Source organism: Corythoichthys intestinalis, chromosome 10 (genome assembly GCF_030265065.1).
Source record: "Corythoichthys intestinalis isolate RoL2023-P3 chromosome 10, ASM3026506v1, whole genome shotgun sequence".
In the NCBI taxonomy this organism is placed as follows: Eukaryota; Metazoa; Chordata; class Actinopteri; order Syngnathiformes; family Syngnathidae; genus Corythoichthys; species Corythoichthys intestinalis.
The window spans coordinates 6747981-6774200 of NC_080404.1; the positions used below are offsets into that span (position 1 = coordinate 6747981).

Genomic DNA, 26220 nt, shown 5'->3' on the forward strand with positions numbered 1-26220 from the left:
AGACAAGTAATTGCGGATAATGGAACTGTGTGTTCAGCACTCAATGGTATACGCATCTAAAAACGACATGAATTGCAAAGGACCCGTGGATCCAAACCACCAGAAAGGACCAGAAAAAACTGGGCTTTTGGGGTTTAAGGCTCAAGACTCCTCACAGGAACTCGGGAAATGACATTTCCTCTGTTTAGTAGGACACAGACAGCCAGCGAGAGAATGTGAGAGAGAGTGAGAGAGAGACTACTGGGAGAACGAGTGGGAGTTCCTAAGTGGGAACAGAGCAACTAGTGTCTAGTGTAGTCATATTACGGCGAAAAGAAGAGAAAGAGAGGAAGAGTTAATGTGGCCAAAGGCTGCACTGGGTCGCGCTGTCAGGCTCTGTTTGTTTACGCACACTGCAGTGTTGTGGGTTTATGGATTCACTGAGAGAGGACAATGTACATCTCTGTAGTGCTGCTGGTCCTGACTAAAGTTCTTCTCATAGGTAGGTTTTTCTCATTTACTGCAATGACATAGACGGCAGGGTTGGCTTGAGCACGCATGCAACGACTACAGAAGAGATGCAAGACATGAAACCTAAAATGATAGGTATAGTTTTAAAAAATACAGCAGTATACTCAAGTTGAACGTGATCATTGTCACAGTGCTCACAACTGACTCGAGAGAACGCATCATAAAAGCTGACATTCCACAACTTGGTTTACTTGCCTTATTAAGTTTGGGAGAATCTACGTAGTTGACGTTGTTGTCATAATTCACATTCATATTGGGATCATGCAAGGACACTCAGGGAGATTCCCAACGTAACCAAAGCAATACTGGCTGGCATCTGCTCCATGTTATCTTGTTGTTTTGTTTTTAAGGCAGTTTTGAGTTTCCCACCGGTATTTTTATTTTTTTTTTCTATCACACATCTTGTGTCCAGACTCCGTGTCTCTACAAGAAGTGAGCTGACCCAGCTGGCTGCAGAACAAAACATCACTACCTGCAGGGAAGCAAAACAGCAGCACGCCAGGGAAGAGTTTAGGTTAGGCTTGGGCCGCATTTCCTCATCCAATTATAGAAAAACATAATCGCTTGAGGTGGAGCGGCGTGAATCCGCTGTGAGTGGAAATGTAAACAAAATGCTGTGATTATGTTGCTCTGGCCGGAAATCGTTGTATACAGTACGTTAAAGCAGAAGGAACACAACTGACCTAAAACATATAAATCAGACAAATACGCAAGAGAAAAAAAGAAATAATGGAGTGCCCTATTTTTTTGTATTTATGGCAATTGTTAGGAACCTTGCACTAATGTTAATGTCAAGGTTATTCATAGATGCATTTAAGGGCACTTTCAAAGTAGCACTGTTTGGTCCGTTCTAAACGGACCAGAGTTCTTTTTGTCAGATAGTCCGCTTCCTTTTGTAAACGTGAACGCGTATCGTATCCGAACTCCAGTTCGGACCAAACAACCAAACTCTGGTCCGCTCAAAAATCTTGGGTCTCGGTCCGCTTTAACTGCACCCTCCTTCGCTAATGAATGCAACCAGAGCAGGGTGCGCTTTGCTACTTTATGTGCCGTGTCACAGCATGGAGCTGTGAGGCTGTGACGGCACACGCAGGACATCCTTGGACGCTATTTAAAATCAACAATGGCAAGATGACAGATGATAGGCCATGTCCAAATGTTGTTGTGCTGCGCTAAGCAATTGCATTTGATACACGGAATCGGGTTTTAATGTGGCAATTGTGTTTTGCATGCTGTTGCTGAACATACCATGTGAGAGTGACTGGCCGAGACAGGCGGAGCCTCTCGGGGCGGCTGTTTTGTGAGTCTCATTTTCCTGGAAGTGGTGACAATTTGACAGTCCAAAAAGTCACGAAAGTGAGAGCACTAGCCCGCCTGTGTGACTTGGGGTACCATGCGGTTTCCTTCCGTGGTTTAATTTTCCACTATGTATTTTTTATATAACCCAGTTCGCTCGGTAATGAGTCAGGAGGGAGTGACCCTGCCGCTGGCCGAGTGGTGACTTGCTATGCTATGCTACATTAAGTCTTTGTTTTTTTGTTGTTGTTTTTTTGTTGTTTTTTTTTTATTGGAACTTACGTGCATACAAATCTCTGCCTCACAAAACAGTCAGCTGACAAAAAATTGACATATACAGATGCACAGTTATCATTTCAAAATTACAGACAGTAATAAAAAAAAACTATATACAGTTTAACATATAAAAATAATGCTATGCTACATTATGTGCTGCTTCTGTGACGCTCCACAGTCCCTCTCTCCCAGGAAGGAGGTTATTTCCTCTTTTATTTGTCCAATCAATGTGGGCCTTTCATACACGTGATGATATTCGGAAAGTTCGGTTGGCACAGTGTGAATGCTGAATGTTTCAACAACTTATTTGCAAGTGTTGCAGCGATCTCGCTCTCCAACCGGACCCTGTTCTTCTTGATCTTGTGTGAAAGCGCCCCAAGTCCAACAGAACAACAAGAAGCAACTAAAACATGAAAATATATAATTCTTTACAATATTGCCCTTGAACAGTACTTATGCCTAATCCTAGGGTTTCAATCTTTAACTTCTTTGTGTGTTTTGTCAACAGAAGTATGTCATGCCTTGAACGTGACGGTGATCCCCGGACCTGTCGTCTCTGCAACGGAGAGGGACAACCTGACCCTGTCCTGCCTGGTCTCCCAGAGAAAGACAAGCACCAGCACTCTGGTCCTCCGCTGGTTCTTCTCCCCTCAGACCTCCCATAGCCCCGTGCATCTCTTACCTCCTCCGTCTCCTTCTCCCACCACTGCTCCTGAGTCCTCCCAGGTCCTCATCGTCAAGATGGGCATCAAGAAAATCAAGCTATACGGGAACTACACGCGTGGCTTTTCCCAGCCAAAGTTTCGTCTTTACGAGCAAATTGAAGGAGAAGCGTACCGTTTGGTGATTCTCAACGTGAGCGGGACAGACCGGGGCTTTTATACGTGTCGAGTGCATGAGATAAGAAAGTACAGGAACATATGGAGGGCATCCTCCAATGGCAGCAGCACCACACAGCTGACAGGTAACCCATCGTGACAGTACGATATGATATCGATTCTTAGGACAGAAGTCCGGCACAATTTGAATTTGATTCAATTCAAGGGGCTCAGATCGATTAAATACTGTACATTATTATACAATGAGTACATAAAAAAAAAATACAAAGCATTTTAGACGTTTTTGACATATTTGTTGCAGAAACATTTGAGACATTTGACTGAAAAACTTCTTTGAAATACAAAAGAATACCTAAGATATGACAATGTTGAGCAACGTTTTATGTTTCCATCAATTTGATTATTTGTTACTTATTTCATCGATATCGCGATCCAGATAGATGTATTTTTACACATTCCTTGAAGGACAATGCTATATTTGACAGTATTACAAAGTTTGCCAATGCATACACTGCATTACCCTTCCCAAACAATTCCATCACGGTGCTGGGTAATGGTCGCCAATCGGGCACCTGGCAGCCATAGTAATAGGGCGGGGCATGGCCTCCTCTTCGCCTGGGCTGCCAGTTGCAGGTGTGTGTATGTGTGGGGGGGTGGGGGGGCCTCCGGTGACACGTCACCCCGCACCGGCTTGTCAGGGCTCTCCTGCTTCTGCCTTCCTTCTTTTCTGCCCAGGCATACTCCATGGGCTCCGGCGTGGGTCGCCGGCTGAGTGCCGGTGGGTCGGCGGGGTGTCACCCACTCTGGGTGAGGATCCTGTCCTGCCCAAGGCCATGGGGGCCACGGGGGTCACACGGTGTGCCGTGTCGGTTGGGGGGTTGCGGCAGTGGCTGGTTGGTAGGGCTGCTTGATTTTGCAAGAAAATCCCGATTATTTTCTCTCAAACCCAATTTTCCGATGTCGATGACAATTTCTTGGCAAAATGAAAATAATGACAAAGTATTAAAAATGTCTTCTATTTAAACTTATATTTTCCTTATTAGAACTGAAAGTGTCAGTGAATTTTAGTCTGCTAATACATAGCGAACAATCCCTTGGGATGAAGAGCATTGATTTATACAACAGACTCCAGTTCTGTTCTTAATTAAAGTGATAATGGAAAAAGAAAATGCATGTACCACTCAAAACAAAATCAGACATGAGAAAAGATAGTCAGTCAGTCACTCAGTAAGTCAGTCAGTCAGTCTGTAAACCAAATAGTCAGCCAGCAAGTCAGTCTACCAACCAGCTAGCCAGCCAGTTAATCAAGTCAGTCAGTTGAAGTAAGTAGATAGCCAGGCACAGGATGAGGTGCTGTCATATTTCTCTCTGGTCTTACTTAGATAAATGAATGTTTAGTGGAAAACGGCCACTCAATAATAACAATATGCAAGGTGGCAATCACCTTGTCTAAACAAACACAAATATGCGCCCCAGAGAAGGTAACAAACAGAATGATCCCTTAGGTTTATGAGACTGTAGGTCAAACACATCAATGGCAATGTGCTTATAGATTCAATTTTCAAATGTAGACCTATGCATTTTACCAAAATATGTTATTGTATTAAAACATAAAACATGGCATGTGTTTACTGTAATCTGGTAGTGGCAATCTTGACAGGAAAACGAGCCAGAGGGACAGACACACACGCATATACTCTCATACTTGTGGTCCATCCATCCATCCATCCATCCATCCATCCATCCATCCATCCATCCATCCATCCATCCATCCATCCATCCATCCATCCATCCATCCATCCATCCATCCATCCATCATCTTCCGCTTGCTCTGGGGCCGGGTCGTTGGGGCAGCAGCTTTAACAGGAAGCCCAGACTTCCCTCTCCCCAGCCACTTCAACCAGCTCCTCCGGCAGGATCCCAAGGCGTTCCCAGGCCAGCCGAGAGTCATAGTCTCTCCAGCGTGTCCTGGGTCGTCCCCGGGGCCTCCCGCCGGTGGGACATGCCCGGAACACCTCTCCGGGGAGGCGTCCAGGAGGCATCCGTACCATATGCCAGAGCCCCTCCCAGATGACCGAGCTTCTCACCCTATCTCTAAGGAAGAGCCCAGACACTCTGCAGAGGAAACTTATTTCGGCGGCTTGTATCCGAGATTTTATTCTTTCAGTCGTGACCCACAGCTCGTGACCATAGGTGAGGGTAGGAACGTAGAACAACTGGTAAATCGAGAGCTTCGCCATTCGGCGCAGCTCCTTCTTTACCACTACGGACCGGTGCAGAGTCCGCATTACTGCAGAAGCTACAGCACCACAGGCTTGATGAAGCCAACAGCACCACATCATCTGCAAAAAGCAGAGATGCAATGCTGAGGTCACCAAACCGGACCCCCTCAAGGCTGCATGTTTCATTTGACAATCCACTGCTATCCTACTACATATACTGTACAACAATACTTTAAGTATATTATGAGATAACACCACTTACTCATGGCATTATGCAATTTGTGTCCAAAGTTGGCTGCGCTCTCATGGCAGGAAGCAGAAATGCAGTGGAAACTACGGCGGCTTAGAGTAACCAAGACGGTGTGGTTTTGAAAATTGAACATACTGATTTAAATGATTTTAACATCGTTTTAACCAGAAAAGTCGGTTTCGGTTCAAAATTGATTAATCGAACAGCCATAGCGGTTGGTGGTGGGGGCGGTGGTGTGCCCCCTCTTTCCTTCCCTAAAAGCCGGTTAATGGGCGCGCAGGTGGTCCGGGGGGGGGGGGGGGGGGGGCAGCGGCCCCCTTGCAGGAAGAGAGGTGGCCTGTGCTGGCTTGCCCCCCTATTATTGACTGGGGAGGGGCTGTGGCCCCGGGTCTGGCTCCCATGCAGCATTTCCACTTGACTGCAGGACTATCACACTATCACAGTGCCAGGATTAGTGATCAGGCAGCATTGAATAGGATGAAAACATATCCACACTTACAAGTGATTCACATAATACTGGGTTCTACACCTCACACTGATGGGATGGCGTGGCTCAGTGGTAGAGTAGTTGTCCCACAACCTAGAGGTTGTGGGTTCAATTCTCTGCCCTGATGAACTCGCCTAAATATCCTTGAGCAAGATACTGAACCCCACATTGCTGTGTCACCAGTAGGTGAATGGCAATGTAGTGTAGAGCGCCTTGAAAGGTGGAAAGCGCGATACAAGTATAGAACCATATACCTAATCACATCTCTGTCTGACTCTCCCCGCCCCTCCTTTTTCTCTCTGGGAGTATATCATACTCCCATGTGATACGTTAAAACTGTTCAGACCGATAGGACACTCAGATTCCCATTCTTTGTGTCAAGCAGCTGAACAGGACAGGTTAAATGAAAAGGAAAAAAAAAGTCTACCACGATTCGATTTGATGCAAGAGCCTTTAATCCATGTATCAATCCCATCATCGATATATTTTTACACCCATAGTAACCAAACCTATTATCTCCTGTGTGAGTGATCGAAAGTATACGAACACACACATACTATACACCAGTGCTCTCCCAGCTTTTCCACATAGGGCCGCAGTGGGTGCAGGATTTCACTCCAACAAAACAAGACCACACCTATTCACCAATCTGGTGTTTTATGAGTGTAATCAGTAGATTGCAGTCAGGTGCTGCTTGTTGTAGTAGAAACCACATTGGTTAAAAGGTTTGTGCTTGATCGGTATGAAACAAAATCCAGGACCCACAGCGGCCCTCGAGGACCAGTTTGGAGACCCCTGCTATACATAATATTGAGAGTCCCAAATGTCAAAACCCATTGTGACATGAAACACTGTATGCCTCAGGCTTCACGTTGTATTTTTTGGATGAAAGCTCTAAAGAGGCTTGCTTGACAAAAAACCAACGTATTGATCAGAAATGCAAGTTTTTGCTGTATTCTGAGATCCGAAATAACATTGACAGGCTGGATATATGAGAATAGGTGTGTCTCACAACGCTACCTTGCCAAACCCCAAGACAAATGTAATTGTGGCCTCACCAAGGAAAAAATAAATATGAGCGAGCCAGCAAGTAGTTTGAGTTTTAGATGAAAGAAAAACTGTCCGATTGTAAAATGAACAGTTTAAGTAAGTTCCCATAGCAGCAGTTAGTTATTTCAAAACTGGACAACATACTGCATCTGCAAAAGCATTTAACCCCTTCTACTATTAAATTCTAAAATCTCAAACTGTTTTTAAAAATAAGTATTTAATTCACAAATGCTTCTTAATACAATGTAGGGGTAGGCAATAAAGCGGGGGTCAGCTCTTGTGACTCCTTGGAGCTTTTTCAAAAATGGTGAAGTTATTGAACAATGAAAAAAGATGTGGGAGGGAAATATATTTTCTGTTTTAATATGGTTTCTGTAGGAGGACAAACATTCTTTTAATTGATTAATATTGTAATGAAGTTAAACTTGAAGTGGTATCGAACAACGGAGTGGTCACAATGTGGATCATTCTCTGTAGGATGCACTGCAGGGAAAATAAACATTTAATCATGAAGGCTCATTATGAGTTTTAGCCAATTTATTCATGTTGATAGTAGGCTAATATAGATACATACAGCATGTGTTGCCAAAGGCTTTGAATTTTTTGCAGCTCCAGACATATTTGTTTTGGGTTTTTTTTTTTTTTTTTGTCCAATATGGCTCTTTCAACATTTTGGGTTGCCGGCCCCAGCAATAAGGGAAATTAGCCAATGCCACAAGTCAATTCGTCAATTAGGCTAGGTTCATACTACAGGTCTTAATGCACGAATCCGATTTTTTTTCGTGTTTTTCCGACTCGAGTCAGGCATTAACTTGACGGTCTGAATGGGACAAGTCGCATAGAAGTGGACCATTTCAAATCCGATCGGGGTCACTTTGGTATGTGGTTCAAATCCGATCCGGGCCACATTTTTTCAGAACGTGACTGGCGGTCTGAACTGTCAAGACTCCCAAATCGGAATTCATGCAACAATTACGTCAGCAAAGAGCAAGAGGCACGGAGGATGGCAGCCATGTAGGCATTGCTTGGACTCAGCTTTTAAGCACAAAGCGGGCTTGACCACAGTCATAAAAAAATAAAATGAAGAAAAGATTAAGCCTTACAATTTTCGATTTTCATTCTGTGCGCCAAATGAGCAATATTTCATTGTTGCACACATGGCTGAGTCGGTGCAAACTGACGCACCCACGTCATTTCACACACACACGTCAAGGCTCGTGTGTGCGTATATGCGTTCTATCAGTCCATATAAACTTTGAATATAAGACTAAACGGGGATTATTAATGTCTGTTATTTGTGTCCTCTTTTTGGAAATCAAAATATGATCACTCTGGAATGACATAAAGCTAGCATGTGTAATTTGTTTTGATGCTTCTGCGCATGCGGGTCTCTTTCCTGAGCGCATTTCGGACTGCGAATTAGTGCGCATGCATGCGTGATACTTGAACGGTCTCAATGGACAAAGGCAGTCTGAATGGGCATGCCAAAAAAACACATATGGCAAAACATCGGATTTGTGCATTAAGACCTGTAGTATGAACCTAGCCTTATTGATCCCAATAATTACGAAAAACAACAACTTACTTGAATAACATACAGTAAATAACATTTAAAAACACAGGTAGATTTAATGAAAAGTGCATCAAAACAGTGCAAAAACATGAATCTAGTGCAAATAATCCTATTGCAATTGTATAATCACATCCATAATCACTCCAGTATGGCCAACACTTTTTCTTGAGAGCTTCAGGGGAGGCGGGCTTGCAGGAGAGCCCCGTGCCCGGGCGATTCTTTCCTGTCTTCCCCTTACCGCCCTCTGGAATTGTCCCCTGGCTCAGTTGTCAGGGCAACAATTTAGAAGTCAAAGATATGACCAAGGCAATTATGGCTAACAATTTTCAAGCTTGATTAATCTTCTATCGTCATTATGACAATACTATTTTCTCCTTAGTCGTGCAGATGAATTATCATGTTACGTTCAAACCGTAGGTTTCATACTCGTTAACTTTTCTCTAACTTACTTGTCTGCATACAGTGGTAAGAAAAGGTATCTGAAACTTTTGGAATTTGTCATATTTCTGCATAAAATCACCATCAAAAGTGATCTGATCTTTGTCAAAAGCACACAGATGAAAAAACACAGTGTCAGCTTGAACTAAAACAGTACTTCTCAAATAGTGGGGCGCGCCCCCCTGGGGGGGCGCAGAGCGATGCCAGGGGGGGCGCATGTGACCTCGGGGAACATGTTTTTTTTTTTTTTTTGCCGTACTGGAATAAAGTGTACTTGCACATCCACTCAGTAGGTGGCAGTGGCGCTCTCATTTTCAGAGTGCGCGCAGTATTTTTGAACTAAGGAAGAGCACTCAGCACACACAGACAACAGATATGAAGAGCAGTGTGCCACCGCCGTTTTCGAAAGCCGTTTTCCGACCGGACTCACTCACGCAGCGACTCACTGTCTTGTCCGGTGTTCTGCCAAAATATGCTACATCGGCGAAACCTACTACATTAGTCGAATTTGACACCTAAAGTACTACCGTGCGCTCTAAACTTGTTTTGTTTAGATGCATACAGGAATAAAGTACTAAAAAAATGCCTGCAGAAAATACTTAAATGTAGTTATATCCAATAAGGACGGTTTAAATACGCTACGTGACTAATGTGGTCAACTGCTTCAAAGCTAACACAAAAAAAACACAATGGTTAAAAGTATGAGAGGGTAATACATGCAAAAAGTATCTTTGAGGCAGTGAAAAGGTTCTAAATAACTAAATAAAAACAAAAATAGTGAGTACTCGCCGCTTCTAACCGATGTGCGCATGCGTGTGGATGCACGCGCAAGCCCCCTGAGCATTGTGTAGGACGTTTCGCCGCGTAGTAAGGAATGGCCGAACACCGGTTCTCACGTCGCCGCCCGAGAAGTGCCATTTTCGGCTTGGGATCGTCACGACGACAGCCCTCACCTACGGTTCTTCCTCGGCCGCCGTGAATACGCTTTTTCGTGCCGTTTGCCTTTTAGCTTTGACTTTTAATACAGTGGGTGATGATGAAAGACCACTCTTTACTGTGTCTAAAAATAATTATAGCAGACAGCCAGAAGCCAAATCAATTAAGACGCCACTTAAAGACATTAGACCCCAATCTCATTGTTAAGCCGCTTGATTTTTTTGAGTGAAAACGTGCCGAATATTGCCAACAATCGTCCTGCTTTGTCAGTGTTATATCAGTAAACCAGTGAGCATTGTTAGCATGCTCATTGCAAAATAACTCCACACCATTGCAAAGGAGCTAAATACAGTGAGCAGCAAAAATAAAAACTGTCCTGTCCAAGGACACTTTTTCTTTTATTCAGATTTGTTTTTTCGGTCAAATTTTTTGGCACATTGTCCTCATGAGTGAATGTTTCTAATCAATTTTAATTTGTTATTATTTACTGATTTTATTACATTTTATTTTTCTGTATCAAATGGTCAAAAATGTACCTTGAGTGTATTTTTTAGTTTGGATGTGAATTTTAAAAAAAAATTCAGGCAAATTGATGCACGTCAAGTCTTCTCTGTTACAAACAAAACAATGTTAATAAAGTTATACTTTATTATAAGTTGATCTATGTTACTTTTTTTCTTTATTAGAAAAAAAGGACACAATGTTAGGCAGATGCGTATTTATAATAGTAATTTTATAGACAAATGATACTATTTACAGTGGCGGCAGAGAGTTTGGGGGGGCGCGAAACATTTACGTCTTCCTTGGGGGGGCGTGACAGAAAATAATTGAGAAGCACTGAACTAAAACCACCGAAACATTTATAGGTTTTCATATGTTAATGAGAATAGTATGCAAACAATGACAGAAGGGGGTAAAATAAGTAAGAGAACCATAATATTTTGTTCGCCCTCCCCCCCTTGGCAGGAATCACTTCAACTAGACGCTTCCACGCTTCCTGTAGCTGCGGATCAGTCTGGCACATCGATCGGGACTAACCTTGGCCCATTCTTCTCTACAAAACCGCTGTGGTTCAGTCAGATTCCTGGGATGTCTAGCATGAATCACTGTCTTTAGGTCATGCCACTGCATCTCAATGGTGTTCAAGTCTGGACTTTGACTTGGCCACTCCAGAACGTGTACTTTGTTCTTCTGAAACCATTCTGAAGTTGATTTACTTCTGTGTTTTGGATCATTGTCTTGATGCACCATCCATCCTCTTTTTAGCTTCAACTGTCTGACAGGCAGCCTCAGGTTTTCTTGCAAAACTTTTGAATTCATTCTTCCATTAATAATTGCAAGTTGTCCAGGCCCTGAGGTAGCAAAACAGCCCCAAATCATGATGCTCCCTCCGCCATGCTTAACGGTGGGGATGAGGTGTTGATGTTGGTGAGCTGTTCCATTTTCTTCCAGACATGACATTGTGTGTTACTCCCTAACAATTTAACTTTGGTTTCATCAGTCCACAAAATATTTTGCCAAAACCTCTGTGGAGTGTCCAAGTCCCTTTTTGCGAACATTAAATGAGCAACAATGTTTTTTTTAGACAGCAGTAGCTTCTTCCGTGGAGTTCTCCTATGAACACCATTCTTGGCCAAAGTTTTACATATAGTTGACGTGTGCACAGAGATATTGGATCGTGCCAGTGATTTCTGTAAGTCTATAGCAGACACTCTAGGGTTCTTTTTTTTACCTCTCTGAGTATTCTACGCTGAACTCTTGGCGTCATCTTTGGTGGGCAGCCACTCCTTGGGAGAGAAGCGACAGTTCCAAATTCTTTCCATTTCTAGAAAACTTCTCTGACTGTGGATTGATTAACATCCAGATTTATGGAGATTGTTTCGTATCCTTTCCCAAATTTATACAAATCAACAATCCTTGATCGCAGGTCTTTAGACAGCTCTTTTGACCGAGCCATGATGCACATCAGACAATGCTTCTCAGTATTTTATAGTGGGCAGGGTATCTTTAAGCCACTCATCAGTGGTTAGACACACACCTGACTTCAATTGCTCTTTAATTTAATTGCTCTTTAAGTCTCCTTAGGCAGAGGGTTTACTTAATTATTGTTCCCCCTTCTGTCATTGTTTGCATGCTATCCTCATTAAAATATGAAAACCTTTAAATGTTTGGGTGGTTTTAGTTAAAGCAGACACTGTATTTTCATCTGTGTGATTTTGACAAAGATCAGATCACATTTGATGGTGATTTTATTCAGCAATGTGAGAAATTCTAAAAAGTTCTGATACTTTTTCATACCACTGCATGTGGGCATTGATCTGCTCACCTCATAGTAAACCATGTTTCTTGTCTCATCATAGATGTCTCATCATCACCAATCCCGGCGGTCTCGCTGCTGGGGCTGAAACTTTTTCTCGCTTTTCTTTTCATATTGGATTTCACTTTCCCTCAACTGATTTCTTCTGTCTTGAGTGGTCTTTTCTTCTCCCGGTGCTTGGCCGGGTGCTGGGGGTTTCAGAAACATGTCTTCTTGTGGTATAACATTTGGTGGGTACTGAGATACTGACAATCAATCAGCAGCAGTAATAAGTGTTCACGTGCGAACGAGGTGTGTTTACGCCCCACGGAGAGCAATGGCTGGCTGTGTAGATTGTAAGGTTAGTCTTTTATCGGGATAGCGTAACGTCATCAAAACACGGAACCCCTGGGAATTAAAGTGAAATAAGATTTGTTTTTTTTTTTAAATCGACACATTATTTTTACTGGCCTCACTCTGGTGGCCTTGATGGTTTTAAAAGTACGTCCAGGACACTGGGCCATTTATGTTGTCGGCCCCTGCAATGCTGAATATTGAGATATAACAGGAGCTATGCAACACTGTTTGTTGTCGCTAATCCGTACTCACATACAAATCTAGCAATCTGGCATGTCGGGTTCAATTAAGAGTGCTGTCTGTTTTCAGCAACTATTTAATCATCAGTTGATTCTGGCAAGCAAGTGAAGTCAAACACAGATTCCTCATTCATATTGGCAAGAGCAACTGGAATGGAGAAAAGGGGGAACTCTGCTATTACTGCATGGAAAATTTATTGTGTGGGATTGGAGGTCATCCCTACGGGCCGCACGCATGAAATCCATGTAACGGAAAAGAAGCAATGATTGGAAAAACAAATACAGTGCTAAACTGTAGCTTGATCATTAGCATAGAGTCGTGCCCATCCCTTGATGTACGTGTGTGGGTCACCCCATTTCTGTGGTATTTCCATATAAAAACAATGAGCTCACACAGCCAAACCACAGGCAACAATAATACCCTGTGAATGAGTTCGAGCCGAGTGAGGTTGCTTGTTGCTGAGCTTGCTGTGTTCACAAACTGGGAAGAACATGACATCAGCATTTTGAGGACTCCTTCAGGAGAACATTCCTTTTTTCACCCAAATCCACAACCACAACAAAGCTGAACCAAAATAATTATTGTGCGCTACAATTTTTGCGGTTTGATGCTGCCACAGAGATGTGTATCTATATGATGCGGGCCTGCTGCAGCTTTTATGTACTTTGATCCATTTAAGTGCCTTCGCATGGCAGAGGCATTTGCCGACGCCCTGTCCTACATTCAGGCCAGTGCCCCACTGACGAAGCCACGAGACCGCAGGCATTTCTGACATGCACAAACCACAGAAGCAGAAAAACAAGGGCTGACATTGAAGGGCAAACAAAATGCTCTATCTGTTTCCTAAATTTGGAATCTGCATTTGCAGGGGAAAAAAATTGTACTTAATTACTTAAGCATCTTTTAAGATACAGGGAACATGTGCAAAAACATCAGGGTACCCGCAGGTCCCTAAAAAGTCTTAAAAATGTCTTAAATTAAAAGTGCCTGCGACAGCATAAAAAAAGTCTTAAATAGCATGATTATGTGAATTAGAATCATATTTTGAGACGATACGACTATATACAGTGTATCTCAAAAGTGAGTACACCCCTTGCATTTCTGCAGATATTTAAGTATATCTTTTCATGGGACAACAATGACAAAATGTCACTTTGACATAATGAAAAGTAGTCTGTGTTCGGCTCATATAATAAAGTTAATCTATTTTCCCCTTAAAATATAGCCATTAATACCTAAACCCCTTCAACAAAAGTGAGTAAACCCCTTGGAAACTACATCCCTAAATCTCCAAATTGAGTACTGCTTGTCATTTTCCCTCCAAAATGTCGTGACTCGTTACAGGAGTGCTGTCAGCACTGCTGCAGAGATTGAAGAGGTGGGGGGTTAGCCTGTTAGTGCTCAGATCATACGCCGTACCGGTTGTGCATGGCTGTCACCCCAGGAGGAAGCCTCTACTGAAGACGGTACACAAGAAAGCCCGCAGCTTATGTAAGTTATAAGAGTTCATTTATTTTCCCTTCAAAATAACTCAAAATATAGCCATTAATATCTAAACCCTTGGCAACAAAAGGTACACAAGAAAGCCCGCAAACAGTTTGCTGGAGACATGTCAAAAAAGCACATGGATGACTGGAACCATGTCCTATGGTCTGATGAGACGAAGATTAATTTGTTTGGTTCCGATGGTCTCAAGCATGTGTGGTGGCGACCAGGTGAGGATTACAAAGATAAGTGTGCCATGCCTACAGTCAAGCATGGTGGTGGGAATTTGCCTGGCACAGCCAGACTATTCTCCCTGTATTTTTCAAACACTGTGAGAAATAGTCCGGGACCCAGCCCATTAACGGCCTCTCGAGCAAGGTACAAAATCAACCATCCAATCAAATTTGTTTATTTGCGTGACCTGTTCTTAACGAGTAACGTCACTCTTGCACGCCGAAAGTCGTCTCTACAACAATACAGATGGCGAATGGGAGAGCCGAGAATATGTTCCAATCCGCGGTAAAACCAGTTTTAAATTACCAAAAACACATCGAAACAAGTCACTGACAACAGTCAATATGGATCGCGCTAGCCATGTTGAATAAACTTCTCCATTCTCCGCTCACGCTAATTACTTGTCGCTTTAACAACGTCACGTCTGCCTGTCGCTGATTGGTCCACTCCACTGTCTGTTTGCTGTGGCTTGCTCCGCCGTCGGAATTTGATCCGCCGGACGGTCGCCAGACTCAATCGCTGGAACAGCGGTGAGTCTGGTATACCAGGCAAGGTGGGAATAATCCCCCCACCTCTTCAATCTCTGCACCAATGCTGACAGCACTCCTGTAAAGAGTCACATAACATTATGGAGGGAAAATGACAAGCAGTGCTCAATTTGGACATTTAGGGATGTAGGTTTTCTCAAAAGGGGTGTACTCACTTTTGTTGCCGAGGTTTAGATATTAATGGGGGGGGGGTTAAAAAAATTTGGGGGGGAAATAAATTAACTCTATTATATAAGCTGCACAGAGACTATTTTTCATTGTGTCAAAGTGTCATTTTCTCAGTGTTGTCCCATGAAAATATTACTTAAATATCTGCAGAAATGCAAAGGGTGTACTCACTTTTGTGATACACTGTACAACAATTTGGCAAAGCGCAGATGATGAGAAATTTGTCTTTTAATCTGCCGTTTAGACCTGCCTGTCATTATAGCGCTGTAGCGTACCCAGCTGGAGGATGACGTCGGCAGGGTCACCATTTCATCTGATTTAGAATTCAGCCCATTGAGGGGGGAAGATTTAGAACGAGAAAAATACGAGGAGGAAATTGTTATGAATGTTTCAATCTCTCTACTCCAATATTTTTACAGGATATTCTTTTTATCTAAGTATTTTTCCCCAGTTTACTATTTCATATACTTCTACAAGGGAATACATTCAAATGAGTTCCAATCAGAACCAGGCATCCTAGACAGATGACTGATGCTAAATTATTTCCATTTGAGGGTTAACAATGAAAAAGGGCCCTTTCATCACTGGTTTCAGCTTTCTTTGTTTTGTTTTCTTACAAAGGCAGATATTTTGTTTTATTTATTTATTTATTTATTTATTATAAATTCATTTATTTATTTATTTTTTAACACATCAGAGCTCAAAATGTACCTAATAAAATGGCCAAAAGTGTAATTTGACTAGACATATATTTCTTGCTCTTGTGACATTTATTAGGGCCATATTCACATGTGACAAGCCAATCACAGTTGATATATCTTATGAGTTTATGCGGCGTATGCATTTAAAAGACATATTAAAGAGTCATTAAGGGGTGCTTAGGTTAAGTCATTTATGTACGTAGCCTTTATTCATTCTCCTCAACCTTTTGCTAAATACCCCTGGCCTGTTCACGCCACATCATTCATTGACACATATGCACTGCAATGTCCTCCTTCATTTATGGCGTGTGCGTGTGCACCACTCACCCTTCATGTCAGCCTTTTGTGATATTTCTGGAAACCACAGAGGCTGTCTGGCCTCTAGTGGGTCCGTTTCTTCAGAAAACAGCAATTTACAAAGATGCTTAGTCTGGATCATTTTCTCCTCATTCAATGTTTTTGTCTTTCCTCTCCTCTCACCAGTGCATTTTACACTAGAGGCTCGTAGAGGCGAAGGAATTTGGCGTCTGTTATCAGGTATTCCCCGGGCCCTTGGCGCCAATGTTGTTCCTGCAGCATTAATGGCTGGCTTTTAATGTTATTGTTCCATGTGTTTGTCTTGCTAGACGTGAATGTGTGTGCCGTGCTGATCTGCTCGTTGGGCTTGCTCTCCATCTTCCTCTTCACTCTCACACTGACCATCCAGTATTTCTACAGAAGACATAGGCTCAAAGGTCATTTGATTTAACCCCTCCAATTCATATTAAACAATCTTGGAATAATAGAGCATTTAAGGTCAAAGAAGATCTGATGGTCAACTTCTGACAAATAACAGGAGACATAAAATCAAACTCATCTGTGGTCGTCATAAAAGTATTATTAAGCAATACAGAAATGCTTTGATTAACATTTAAAGAGGCACTAAAGTCACGTTCTAATATTTCAAACTGTTTCTTGCATAAAACAGGCATAAAGTTCATAATGGTATTGACAGGACATGGGGCCGATTAATCGGGGCCCTGTATTGTTGGCGTGACCGTCAAAGGTGACCGAGTGGAATCACAGACAAAGAACTATTTTCGTTGAAAATTCTTGTGGATAAATACTTAAATCCCTGAATTCTTAATTTATATGGACGTGAGACCATCTCGATTTTTGTTCAAAAGCAAAAAAAAAAAAAAAAAACACATGCAGTTAGCATTTATATTACGTAAATATGTCGAAGTACGATGCTAGTCTGTTAGTCAATGTCCTGGCGGCCTTATGTAAATGGAGCTTTTCCCGTGAAAATTCTTGTGGATAAATGCTTAAATCCCCGAATTCTTTATAGATATGGCGGTACGACAGTCTCGATTCTTGGTTAAAAGCAAAAAAAAAACAAAAACGTGCAATTGGCATTTATTTTACGTAAATACAGTATGTCGAAATACGATGCTAGTCTGTTAGTCAATGTGGCGGCCGCCTTATGTAAACAGAGCTTTTCTGGTGAAAATTCTTTTAAATAAATGCTTCAATCCCTGAATTCTTTGTAGATATGGACGGAACACAGTCTCGATTTTTGGTTAAAAGCAAAAAAAGCAAAAAAAAAAGTGCAGTTAGCATTTATCGTACGTAAATATGTCGAAGTACTATTTTAGTCTCTTAGTGAATGTAGCTAGTGGCTGCCTGATGTAAACTGAGCTTTTCCGGTGACAATTCTTGTGAATAAATGCTTTAATCCCCGAATTCTTTATAAATATGGACGTAAAACAGACTCAATTCCTGGTTAAAAGCAACAACAACAACAAAAACACGTGCAGTTAGCATTTATTTTACGTAAATTTGTGAACTATGATGCCAACGCAGTAGCGGCTAATTTCTCCCATTGATTTTTTTTTTCACAACATTTCAAAATGCATGCATGGTATGAGAAATATTATAATTACCTTGAATCCTTGAACATGTCTCGAATCCTGAGACAATCCGTCCTGTTTGTATGCGGTACAGCTTTCGTACATTTTCAAACTAAATCCGGCGTTGGATCGCTGCATGTGTCGCTGTGACCAACTGCAAATAACTGAAGCGGATTGTGGGATGGACCACTACTTGAATCTGACCCGTCAATATCATTTTAAAGTCTATGCCGGACATGATTTAACTGTTTTTAAGATTTTTTGACAGATCATGTCACTGCGATGCAGAAAGCAAAATACAGCAGTGAGTATCACAAAGAAAAAAAACAACAAAAGCAAAATTTAGAAATGTGAACATAAGACAATCGGCACGACTAAACTTCTAACTAAATATCCAATGGGATTGAGGAATGGGGAGTATGGTGGGAGGAACTCCGTTACCATTCTTTTGTGGGTTGCAAACACTTCCCTGATTATGTTGAAGGGTTGGAAACCCACATTGTCCCAAACTATCACAAGTTTTGGCAGGTTAAAATAAGTAATGTAAAATAAGTAACACAAATGTTTAGAAATAAGCACACACATGTGGACGTGTTCTGACAGCATGTCCATCCATTTTGCATGTAAAGACTTATGCAATGTTGAACAAGTAGCTTTGAGAATTTCAATTCTGAACTGAGAAACGTCCTAAAGCAATTGAGAAAAACTGTAATACAGTACTTTTGTCGCGCAACCAGTTCCTGCCACATTTTTGTCCCCCGCACCGGTGTTTGCCGTGTAGCCGGCAAAGAAGCACTTTACTTGGCTTATGTACCAGCAAAGGTTGACCTCTTCGCCTTGTCTTCGATTGACCCCCCCCCCCCCCCCCCACGCTTAACTTGAGTTGGCATCAAGTGAGCGAAAGTTTTCTATAAGTACAACTATTAAAGTAATATCTAAGCATTTTGGAATCAGAAAGTCCTGTTAAAATCGTTCTCCTGGCTGAGGTACTCCCATCTGGGTGCAAAGAACCCAGTTGAAGCGAGTGTGTTTACTGATTGGATATTTTATATTTGTATAATTGTGAAATAATGACGGTTGGTGTCATTGAAGAACGATTGTAGTCCGCCTCTCCGCAATATGCCAAAGTCACACGTGCCCATGAGCTTTCCACCGACGGCCAATCAAAGCAAAGAGTATTTAAATTAGGTCCTGTCAGACGCACGTCTGTCGATGAACTCCAAAGAACCAACTAAAAAAGCTTGAAAAATTACAGTCTACGCACCTTCAACAAAACGATTGTGCAAACCTGGTAAAATTGCGTCACAGGTTATATACAATCATGTTCCAAAAAAAAGAAACTTTAGTGCCACTTTAAATATCATCACCTGTCACAAAAAGTGACAAAGAAGCAGTAGAAAGGATGAAAGGTAGTTAATAAATATATATATTTTAAGCGTATTCACCATTTGTTTGTTTCTCAACAGCAAGTTATCTTCTAGTCAAGTGTCCAGAGAGCAGGTATGATCAGTGTCTTGTTTTCATTCTTGAAAATTGAGATGTAAAATACCATTTTCAGTTTCAACTCCTCTGTTCCACACAGCTCCGGAGAAACGGTAACCAGCACCAGCAGTTCTTCAAGTTCCTCTCCAAGACCACAGAATAAATACACAAAGCATCAAAGTGATGTAAAAGTGGCATTAAAACCCCCAAAATTGCCTGAGGATCCACCACCACAAACACCGGAGAAAGGTAAAAACCGACAGTTTCAAAAATGTTTTCGTGGCCAATGTATCCACAACAAAATCCAGTTCCACGACAATTAATCAACTTACATTTTAGATTTTGTATGTGATTTCTTCATCGTTTTGGAAATTAACTAATTCACTGCCATTGACAAAAACAGACATCCAACCGGTGAAGTTGTTGTTGTATATTCTTAGTTTCAGTGTTGTATTTGGTAAGATTGCATCAAAGGCAACCAAATTAAAATGGTTGACTTCTATCGCTGTCAATGGTAGCAAAGGAGTTAACCCTTTTGTCCGATTTTGCATGCCTTTGATATTGCCTTTTTGTTCACAATGGCCTGGTTGGGTCCCTTTTTTCAGGAAACCATAACCTTCAAAAAAATCACAATTAGTTTTGGTCAAAATTTGTAATATTGATGTCCCTTTGAAGACCAAACATGCTCAACGAACAGTATTGAAGCTTGATAATATTTATTCAACTTGTTAGGATAAACATTCAACAAAAAAATGAGACTGAATAGTTTCATATTTGATAATTCAACAGAAACAGCAGGCATGGTCATAGGCGTTTCTGGCCTTTACACATACAATGGTCAAAACAGGTTATATACAGTAGACCAACGGGGTAAAGTAGTGAAAACGTATATACAGTGCTGGCCCAAAGTATTGGCACCCCTGCCATTCTGTCAGGTAATGCTCAAAATCTCCCAGAAAATGATTGCAATTACAAATGCTTTGGTAGTAATATCTGCATTGATTTTGTTTGCAATGAAAAAACACAAAAGAGAATGGAAAAACAAATTCAATCATTATCATTTTACACAAAACTCCAAGAATGGGCCAGACAAAAGCACCTGTTACATAACAGGTGGTGGCAATAACTAAATCAAACTTGCAGCCAGTTAAAATGGATTAAAGTTGACTCAACATCTGCCCTGTGTCATTGTGTGTACCACATTGAGCATGGAGAAAAGAAAGAAGACCAAAGAACTGTCTGAGGACTTGAGAAGCAAAATTGTGAGGAAGCATGGGCAATCTCAAGGCTACAAGTCCATCTCCAAAGACCTGAATGTTCCTGTGTCTACTGTGCGCAGTGTCATCAATAAGTGTAAAGCCCATGACACTGTGGCTAACTTCCCTAGATATAGAAGGAAAAGAAAAATTGACGAGAGATTTCAATGAAAGATTGTGTGGATGGCGGATAAAGAACCTCGACTAACATCCAAACAAGTTCAAGCTGTCCTGCAGTCCGAGTGTACAACAGTGACGACACATACTCTCCGTCGGCGTCTGAATGAAAAGGGACTCTATGGTAGGATACCTGGTAAGACCCCACTTCTGACCCAGAGACATAAAAAAGCCAGGCTAGGTTCAGCAAAACTTACCTAAGAAAGCCAAAAATGTTTTTAAAGAATGTTCTTCGGTCAGATGAGACAAAAGTAGAGCTTTTTGGGAAAAGACATCAACATACAACATACAGGAAAAAAACGAGGCCTTCAAAGAAAAAAACACGGTCCCCACAGTCAAACATGGCAGAGGTTCCCTGATGTTGTAGGGTTGCTTTCCTGCCTCTGGCCCTGGACTGCTTGACCATGTGCATGGCTTTATGAAGTCTGAAGTCTACCAACAAATTTCTCAGCATAATGTAGGGCGCAGTGTGCGCAGGCTGGGTGTCCCTCAGAGGTCATGGGTCTTCTAGCAGGACAATGACCCAAAATACACTTAAAAAAGCACTAGAAAAAGGTTTGCGCGAAAGCACCTGAATCCCATGGAACACCTGTAGAGAGATCTGAAAATGGCACCCTTCAAATCTCAGAGACCAGAGCAATGTAAGAAAGTCATTGATGGATACCGGAAGCGGTTGTTCGCAGCTATTTTGTCTAAAGGTTGTGCTACCAAGTACTAGGCTGAGGGTGCCAATACTCCCATTTTTGGAGTTTTGTGTAAAATGATAATGATTTTTTTTTCTTTTGTGTTTTTTCATTGCAAGCAAAATAAATAAAGATATTACTACCAAAGAATTTGTAATTGCAATCATTTTCTGGGAGAAATTGAGCCTTATCTGACAGAATTACAGGGGTGCCAATACTTTTGGCCAGCAGTGTATATTTCAAGGTGACCTGACCTGACCATTAAAAAGCAGCGAAAGAAAAAAAGTTAACATTTCATGACCGGTGACTTAAATTCTACATTTTGCTTTTCAGTGCCTGTGGCTTCAAAAAGACCCCAGAAGCCCAAAAGGTCAAAGGCTCCAAGGCGGTCTGTAAGTCAACATCTTCCACCTCTCCTCTTGTGACGTCAGTAATAGCAGGAAATTAATTTAATCATTTTAAAAAAGGTGCTTATAAAATTGCTTCAGCCGAAATACACGCAAGAGGGAATTTGTCTCATGACTGCGTGATTGTCTACAGGAGTTTATTGCTCTCTCTTCATTTGGTTATGAGCGTGATAATTATATTTATCTCTATTGCTTCTCAAACACAATTATTTATTTAGGGCGCCTCACTGGTTTTATTTCTACAATTAAACTGTCAAGTAAGTTCTCACGGAAGAAAACTACTCCAATGTTTCTAAACATTTTTTGCCTTTTGTGATGAACTACAGTACAGAGTCTCCCATGCAAGGATAATTCTTACAAAAATTCTTTGAATGCCCATGACTATATTTTCAGTGGAGACCATTGTTTTCCGGGGGGTCTGAAGAAAGCAAAATCAGTTATTAGCTTTAGCTAAATCCTCTTGTCCCCTTAGCAGCCTCGAGCACATCAGGAGGAGAGTCTGACCTACGCGGAACTGGAATTGGTCCGACCGACCGTCGAACCCCCGGCCTCGACCTGTCCCGACCTCGAGCCCTCAAACCCAGACACGGTGTATGCTCAGATCCTCTTCCAGGAGAAACAGCTGTAAACACAGCAGCCAGATCTGGATGCATGGATGTCCCGCTGCCTCCCGGAGAGGACGAGCTGAATGGGTTCCACAGTATTTATAAACATGCAGCCTGACCAATATCATTTGTTTTTGCCGATTTTGTCTTTGCGTGCCTTGGAGTTCCAGGTTCAAGTTGAACACAGACCATTTTTAAGGGTCTTATGCTATTGTTTGCTTTGTGTGCATCTGTGGTCTGTGAGCCAGATGTTCACAAGAATGCTCTGTTATTGCTGAGTGGATGCTCAAGGGAGAAATCATTGTCAGTGCTCCTTTTCTTCCATGACACTGCAAGCCTCAGCTTTTTCCATTCATCTGTAGTTTACAGTGGGGAGAACCCTTAAATAAATACATACATATACTGTAAGCCCATGTAAAATATGTTTCCTATATAAATTTGAAAAATGATCAAGTGACTTTTTTGTCACACTGAATACGCATCCATTTTCTTTGTGTAAACTATATGTTACTCCTTTGGGGTTCAGAGGGCTTACAAGTTATAGGTTACGAAAGAGTTCTGTGGCGATGTGAGCCGGATTTTCGCGGAAGTCGGAATTAACCATTTAAGTACCCCTAAATATCCCCTACATCTCCAAATAACTATCAAAAACATGTATTATACGTAAAATAAAGTAAAAAACAAGATATTGTACTTAACGTGAATGCTGATAGATGGCCCTTTCAGAGATACGCTGAACTCCAGTTAAGTCCCGGGATTTAAATGGGTAGCCCTTATGTCTGAAAGCAATTTTCCGGGTCGACTGACACGGACATTAACCAGGTCGCGTCCTAGTATAGTGTCCGGGACTTAACCGGAACGCGGGATGTAGGAAAGCAGCTGATTAATTTCCGGGTAACAGCTCACAGGCTGATGACGTACAGTATATATCATGGCGAGCTGATCGTCATTTCCTCTTTCATCGCAATAAGACGAAAAGCGGTAAACAAACGTTGCAATTATTAACATAGCAAACTGGAAATAACAAAAATTAAACTGGAAACCATAGACTTCAGAATGATATTTACTGGCGCGGGGCCGATTAAAAGGGGGCCTGCATTGTTGGCGTGGCTGTCAAAGCTGACCGAGTGCAATCACAGACAAAGAGGTTTTTCTCGTTGAAAATTCTTATGAATAAATGTAAAGGGGGTCGAAGTCTCTACACAATCGAGAATCGTAGATGAGAGGAGGCGGCCACTCCTGCCTTCTCGGTGGACAGAGAGCATTGTCATCCACAAAATGCGAGCCACCTCCTTATTAAAGCGTGTGCCATGATCCCAGTATTTGACATAATACAAAACACCTAGCTTATTCACTTCCTCGTCTGTCCAATGGTCGCTCCATTTTCATACTTTTTTTTGCCCATTCATCGCAGGGAAGAGGATCTTTCTGAAATCCAGAAAGGCTCACCCCACTCTCCCTGGTGGTGTAGCAACAGAAGCCTGCATCACATTGGGCTGGGGTGACTTGAATAATAAACGAATTAATCTGCAAAATCAGCAGGATCCGCAGTCCTTTTGCATACAACAGTAATGCTGTATAGTGAAGATGATGTATCCCATTAACGTCACATCCGCCTTCTTCCTCAATCCGAGGTCTCTCATTTTTGTAGCACGGGATTTAAAAAAAATTAATAAATATATCGATCACTTCTGCACACATCCAAGTGGTCCATTTTATTCAAGAACATAAATACAGTGTGTAATATGAAATAAACATGCTTTATTTGTGTCACAGAAAAAAAATCTTAAATAACCATTTTATGTGAATTAAAATCATATTTTGAGACGTTTCGACTATGTGCAACAATTTGGCAAAGTGCAGATAACGAGAAATGAGTCTTTTAATATGCCGTCTAGCCCCGCTTGTCATTGTAGCGCTCTAGCGTCTTCATCTGGGTGATGACGTCGGCAGAGTAACAATTTCAGCTGATTTAGAATTCAGCCCATTTAGGGGAAGGATTCAAAATGAAAAAATGTGACAGAGAGCATCTAAATGTCATCATTGTTTTAATCTCTTTACTCAAATATTAAAATAATAATAAAATAATAATAATAATAATAAAAGGATATTTTTTTCTAAGTATTTTTCCCCAATTGCTAAATAAATTGTATGGTCATGACATATAACAGTCTTGTGCTAAATGGGATTTGAAATATTAAAAATGCATTTACTCAGTTCGACAGGGCTAAATTACTGCATAATGGTCAAAACTGCCTACTTCTTGAACCTCCTGAACAGTATTTTATGCCAACAGAGTTGGTCCGGCTTTTTCAATTCCTTTGGAGACAAAGGAAAGAGCGTAATTAAAACAGGAGGCCCTACAATTGACGGTGACAGACATCGATCCATCATTCGAGCAAAGACAGCCCTATCCTGTCCAAATGGAGTGGATGTCCATTGCCATCGATGGCAGCCAATGAGTTAAAATGAGTATGTGGACCATTCTAAGGTTGACAATGTGTCAAAACGATTAACTCATTTGCTCCCAAAAACTTATAAATACGTTCTATTTTTAATTGTTTCAGTGTCCCAAAAACGTATTTATACGTCTTTTACGTTTTTTTTTTTTTTTTTTTACAAGAGGCATCTTTAGGTTCTGTTGCACCTAAACTGCAATGCACAATATTCAAAACTCATTTTAAAGCAATAAAACTTGCCACTGGAGGGCAGTAGCGCATTTTGTAAGAACACATCCCGGGCCAAGAAAGGAAGTCAAGAAAAATAGTCAGGAAATGGAAGTAGGAGGGATCCTGTATAGACGCGTGAGAATTTGAGAAAAATGTGGAGAACAATCGGGGGAAAAAAGGCAAACGACACTGGAGGAGTGTTTTGAAAAGGAAAGGAAACTATCGTCAAAAAAGGATCCAAAATAATTATATCTTGATGGGGCAAACGGTGACGGCCACAAAAGTGTCAGGTTCCACACGCGTTTTTGCGGAGCTCTCGTTGTGTTACTCCTGAGCTGAGGTTGAAACCAACGATGAAGATGATGAAAAAAGTGAGACCGATCTTGATCCGGACTCATCAGATTACTGGGAGCCACCTCCTTCAACCGGGAGCAGCCTAGAGTCTTCCTCGTTGTTATGTGTGCAAATAGTTCAATAGTTCAGTAGTTTAGTTAGGTGTAAATAAATTGCTACTTTGCGGTCAAATGCTCTATATGTCTTGTTGTTTATGTTATTTTGTAAAAGGAAAACACTATTCAGATGTTTGGGATGTCAAAAAAGCAATAAATAGCTGTTTTAAAGTCAAAGTTTTGTTTGAAATGTATGCTTTCACAAAAAGCTCAATTTCTCTGTTTTTTCATCAGAAATTGGAAAATTGCTCAAACCAAGCTATTTTCTAATGCTGATTTCTAAAGAATGGAAAAAGATAGAAACTAACTTTTTTTTCTGCTGAAAGAAAAGAGTCTAATCTTTCTTTTGGTGGGTTCCATGTTTATATAGCAATAGAACAGAATTTTCTGAGGGCCTTGCAAAATCAGTCAAAATCCAGTAAAACGGCCGGGAGCAAAGGGCCTTGCTCCAGTGGAAATGGCTGGGAGTGAATTAGTTCATTACCAAAATAGTTGTTGATTAGCTGTGAAGCAATAGGCTAATATTTTCTTTGTCAGTAATATTTACAAAGTAAATATATATTCTAAACATACTAAAACAAACATGGAGTAAGAGCGAATGAGTAAGGTGAAAGTACCTGGAGATCATTATTTTTGTCACTATTTGAGGCCGGGCACAGAAACTACTAAACTGAATTGAACTGAGGAGCGCAGG

General features: G+C 41.4%; 1 protein-coding gene across 4 annotated transcripts; it reads left to right on the plus strand.

Annotated features, from left to right (window-relative positions):
* Positions 1-333: 333 nt before the first annotated feature.
* Positions 334-25950, plus strand: vstm4a (V-set and transmembrane domain containing 4a). 4 transcript variants are annotated; one of them, XM_057847501.1, is made up of 8 exons: positions 334-481; positions 2591-3046; positions 16390-16443; positions 16533-16640; positions 19265-19298; positions 19381-19529; positions 21730-21788; positions 22276-25950. In XM_057847501.1, exons 1-8 carry the CDS (start codon positions 433-435, stop codon positions 22429-22431), a joined length of 1065 nt encoding a protein of 354 aa, XP_057703484.1. In that variant the 5' UTR covers positions 334-432; the 3' UTR covers positions 22432-25950. The 4 variants fall into 4 exon arrangements, with proteins under 4 accessions (XP_057703484.1, XP_057703485.1, XP_057703487.1 ...); XM_057847502.1 differs by having other exon boundaries at positions 22279-25950; XM_057847504.1 differs by lacking the exon at positions 16533-16640.
* The last annotated feature ends 270 nt before the right edge of the window (positions 25951-26220 follow it).

Bases quoted from the DNA above. Each gene is read 5' to 3' on its own strand.
- vstm4a (XM_057847501.1), top strand. From the start codon at position 433: ATGTACATCTCTGTAGTGCTGCTGGTCCTGACTAAAGTTCTTCTCATA. The intron at 16,641-19,264 runs GTCATTTGATTT...GTTTCTCAACAG, and splicing joins CAGAAGACATAGGCTCAAAG to CAAGTTATCTTCTAGTCAAG. The intron at 19,530-21,729 runs GTAAAAACCGAC...TTTGCTTTTCAG, and splicing joins ACCACAAACACCGGAGAAAG to TGCCTGTGGCTTCAAAAAGA.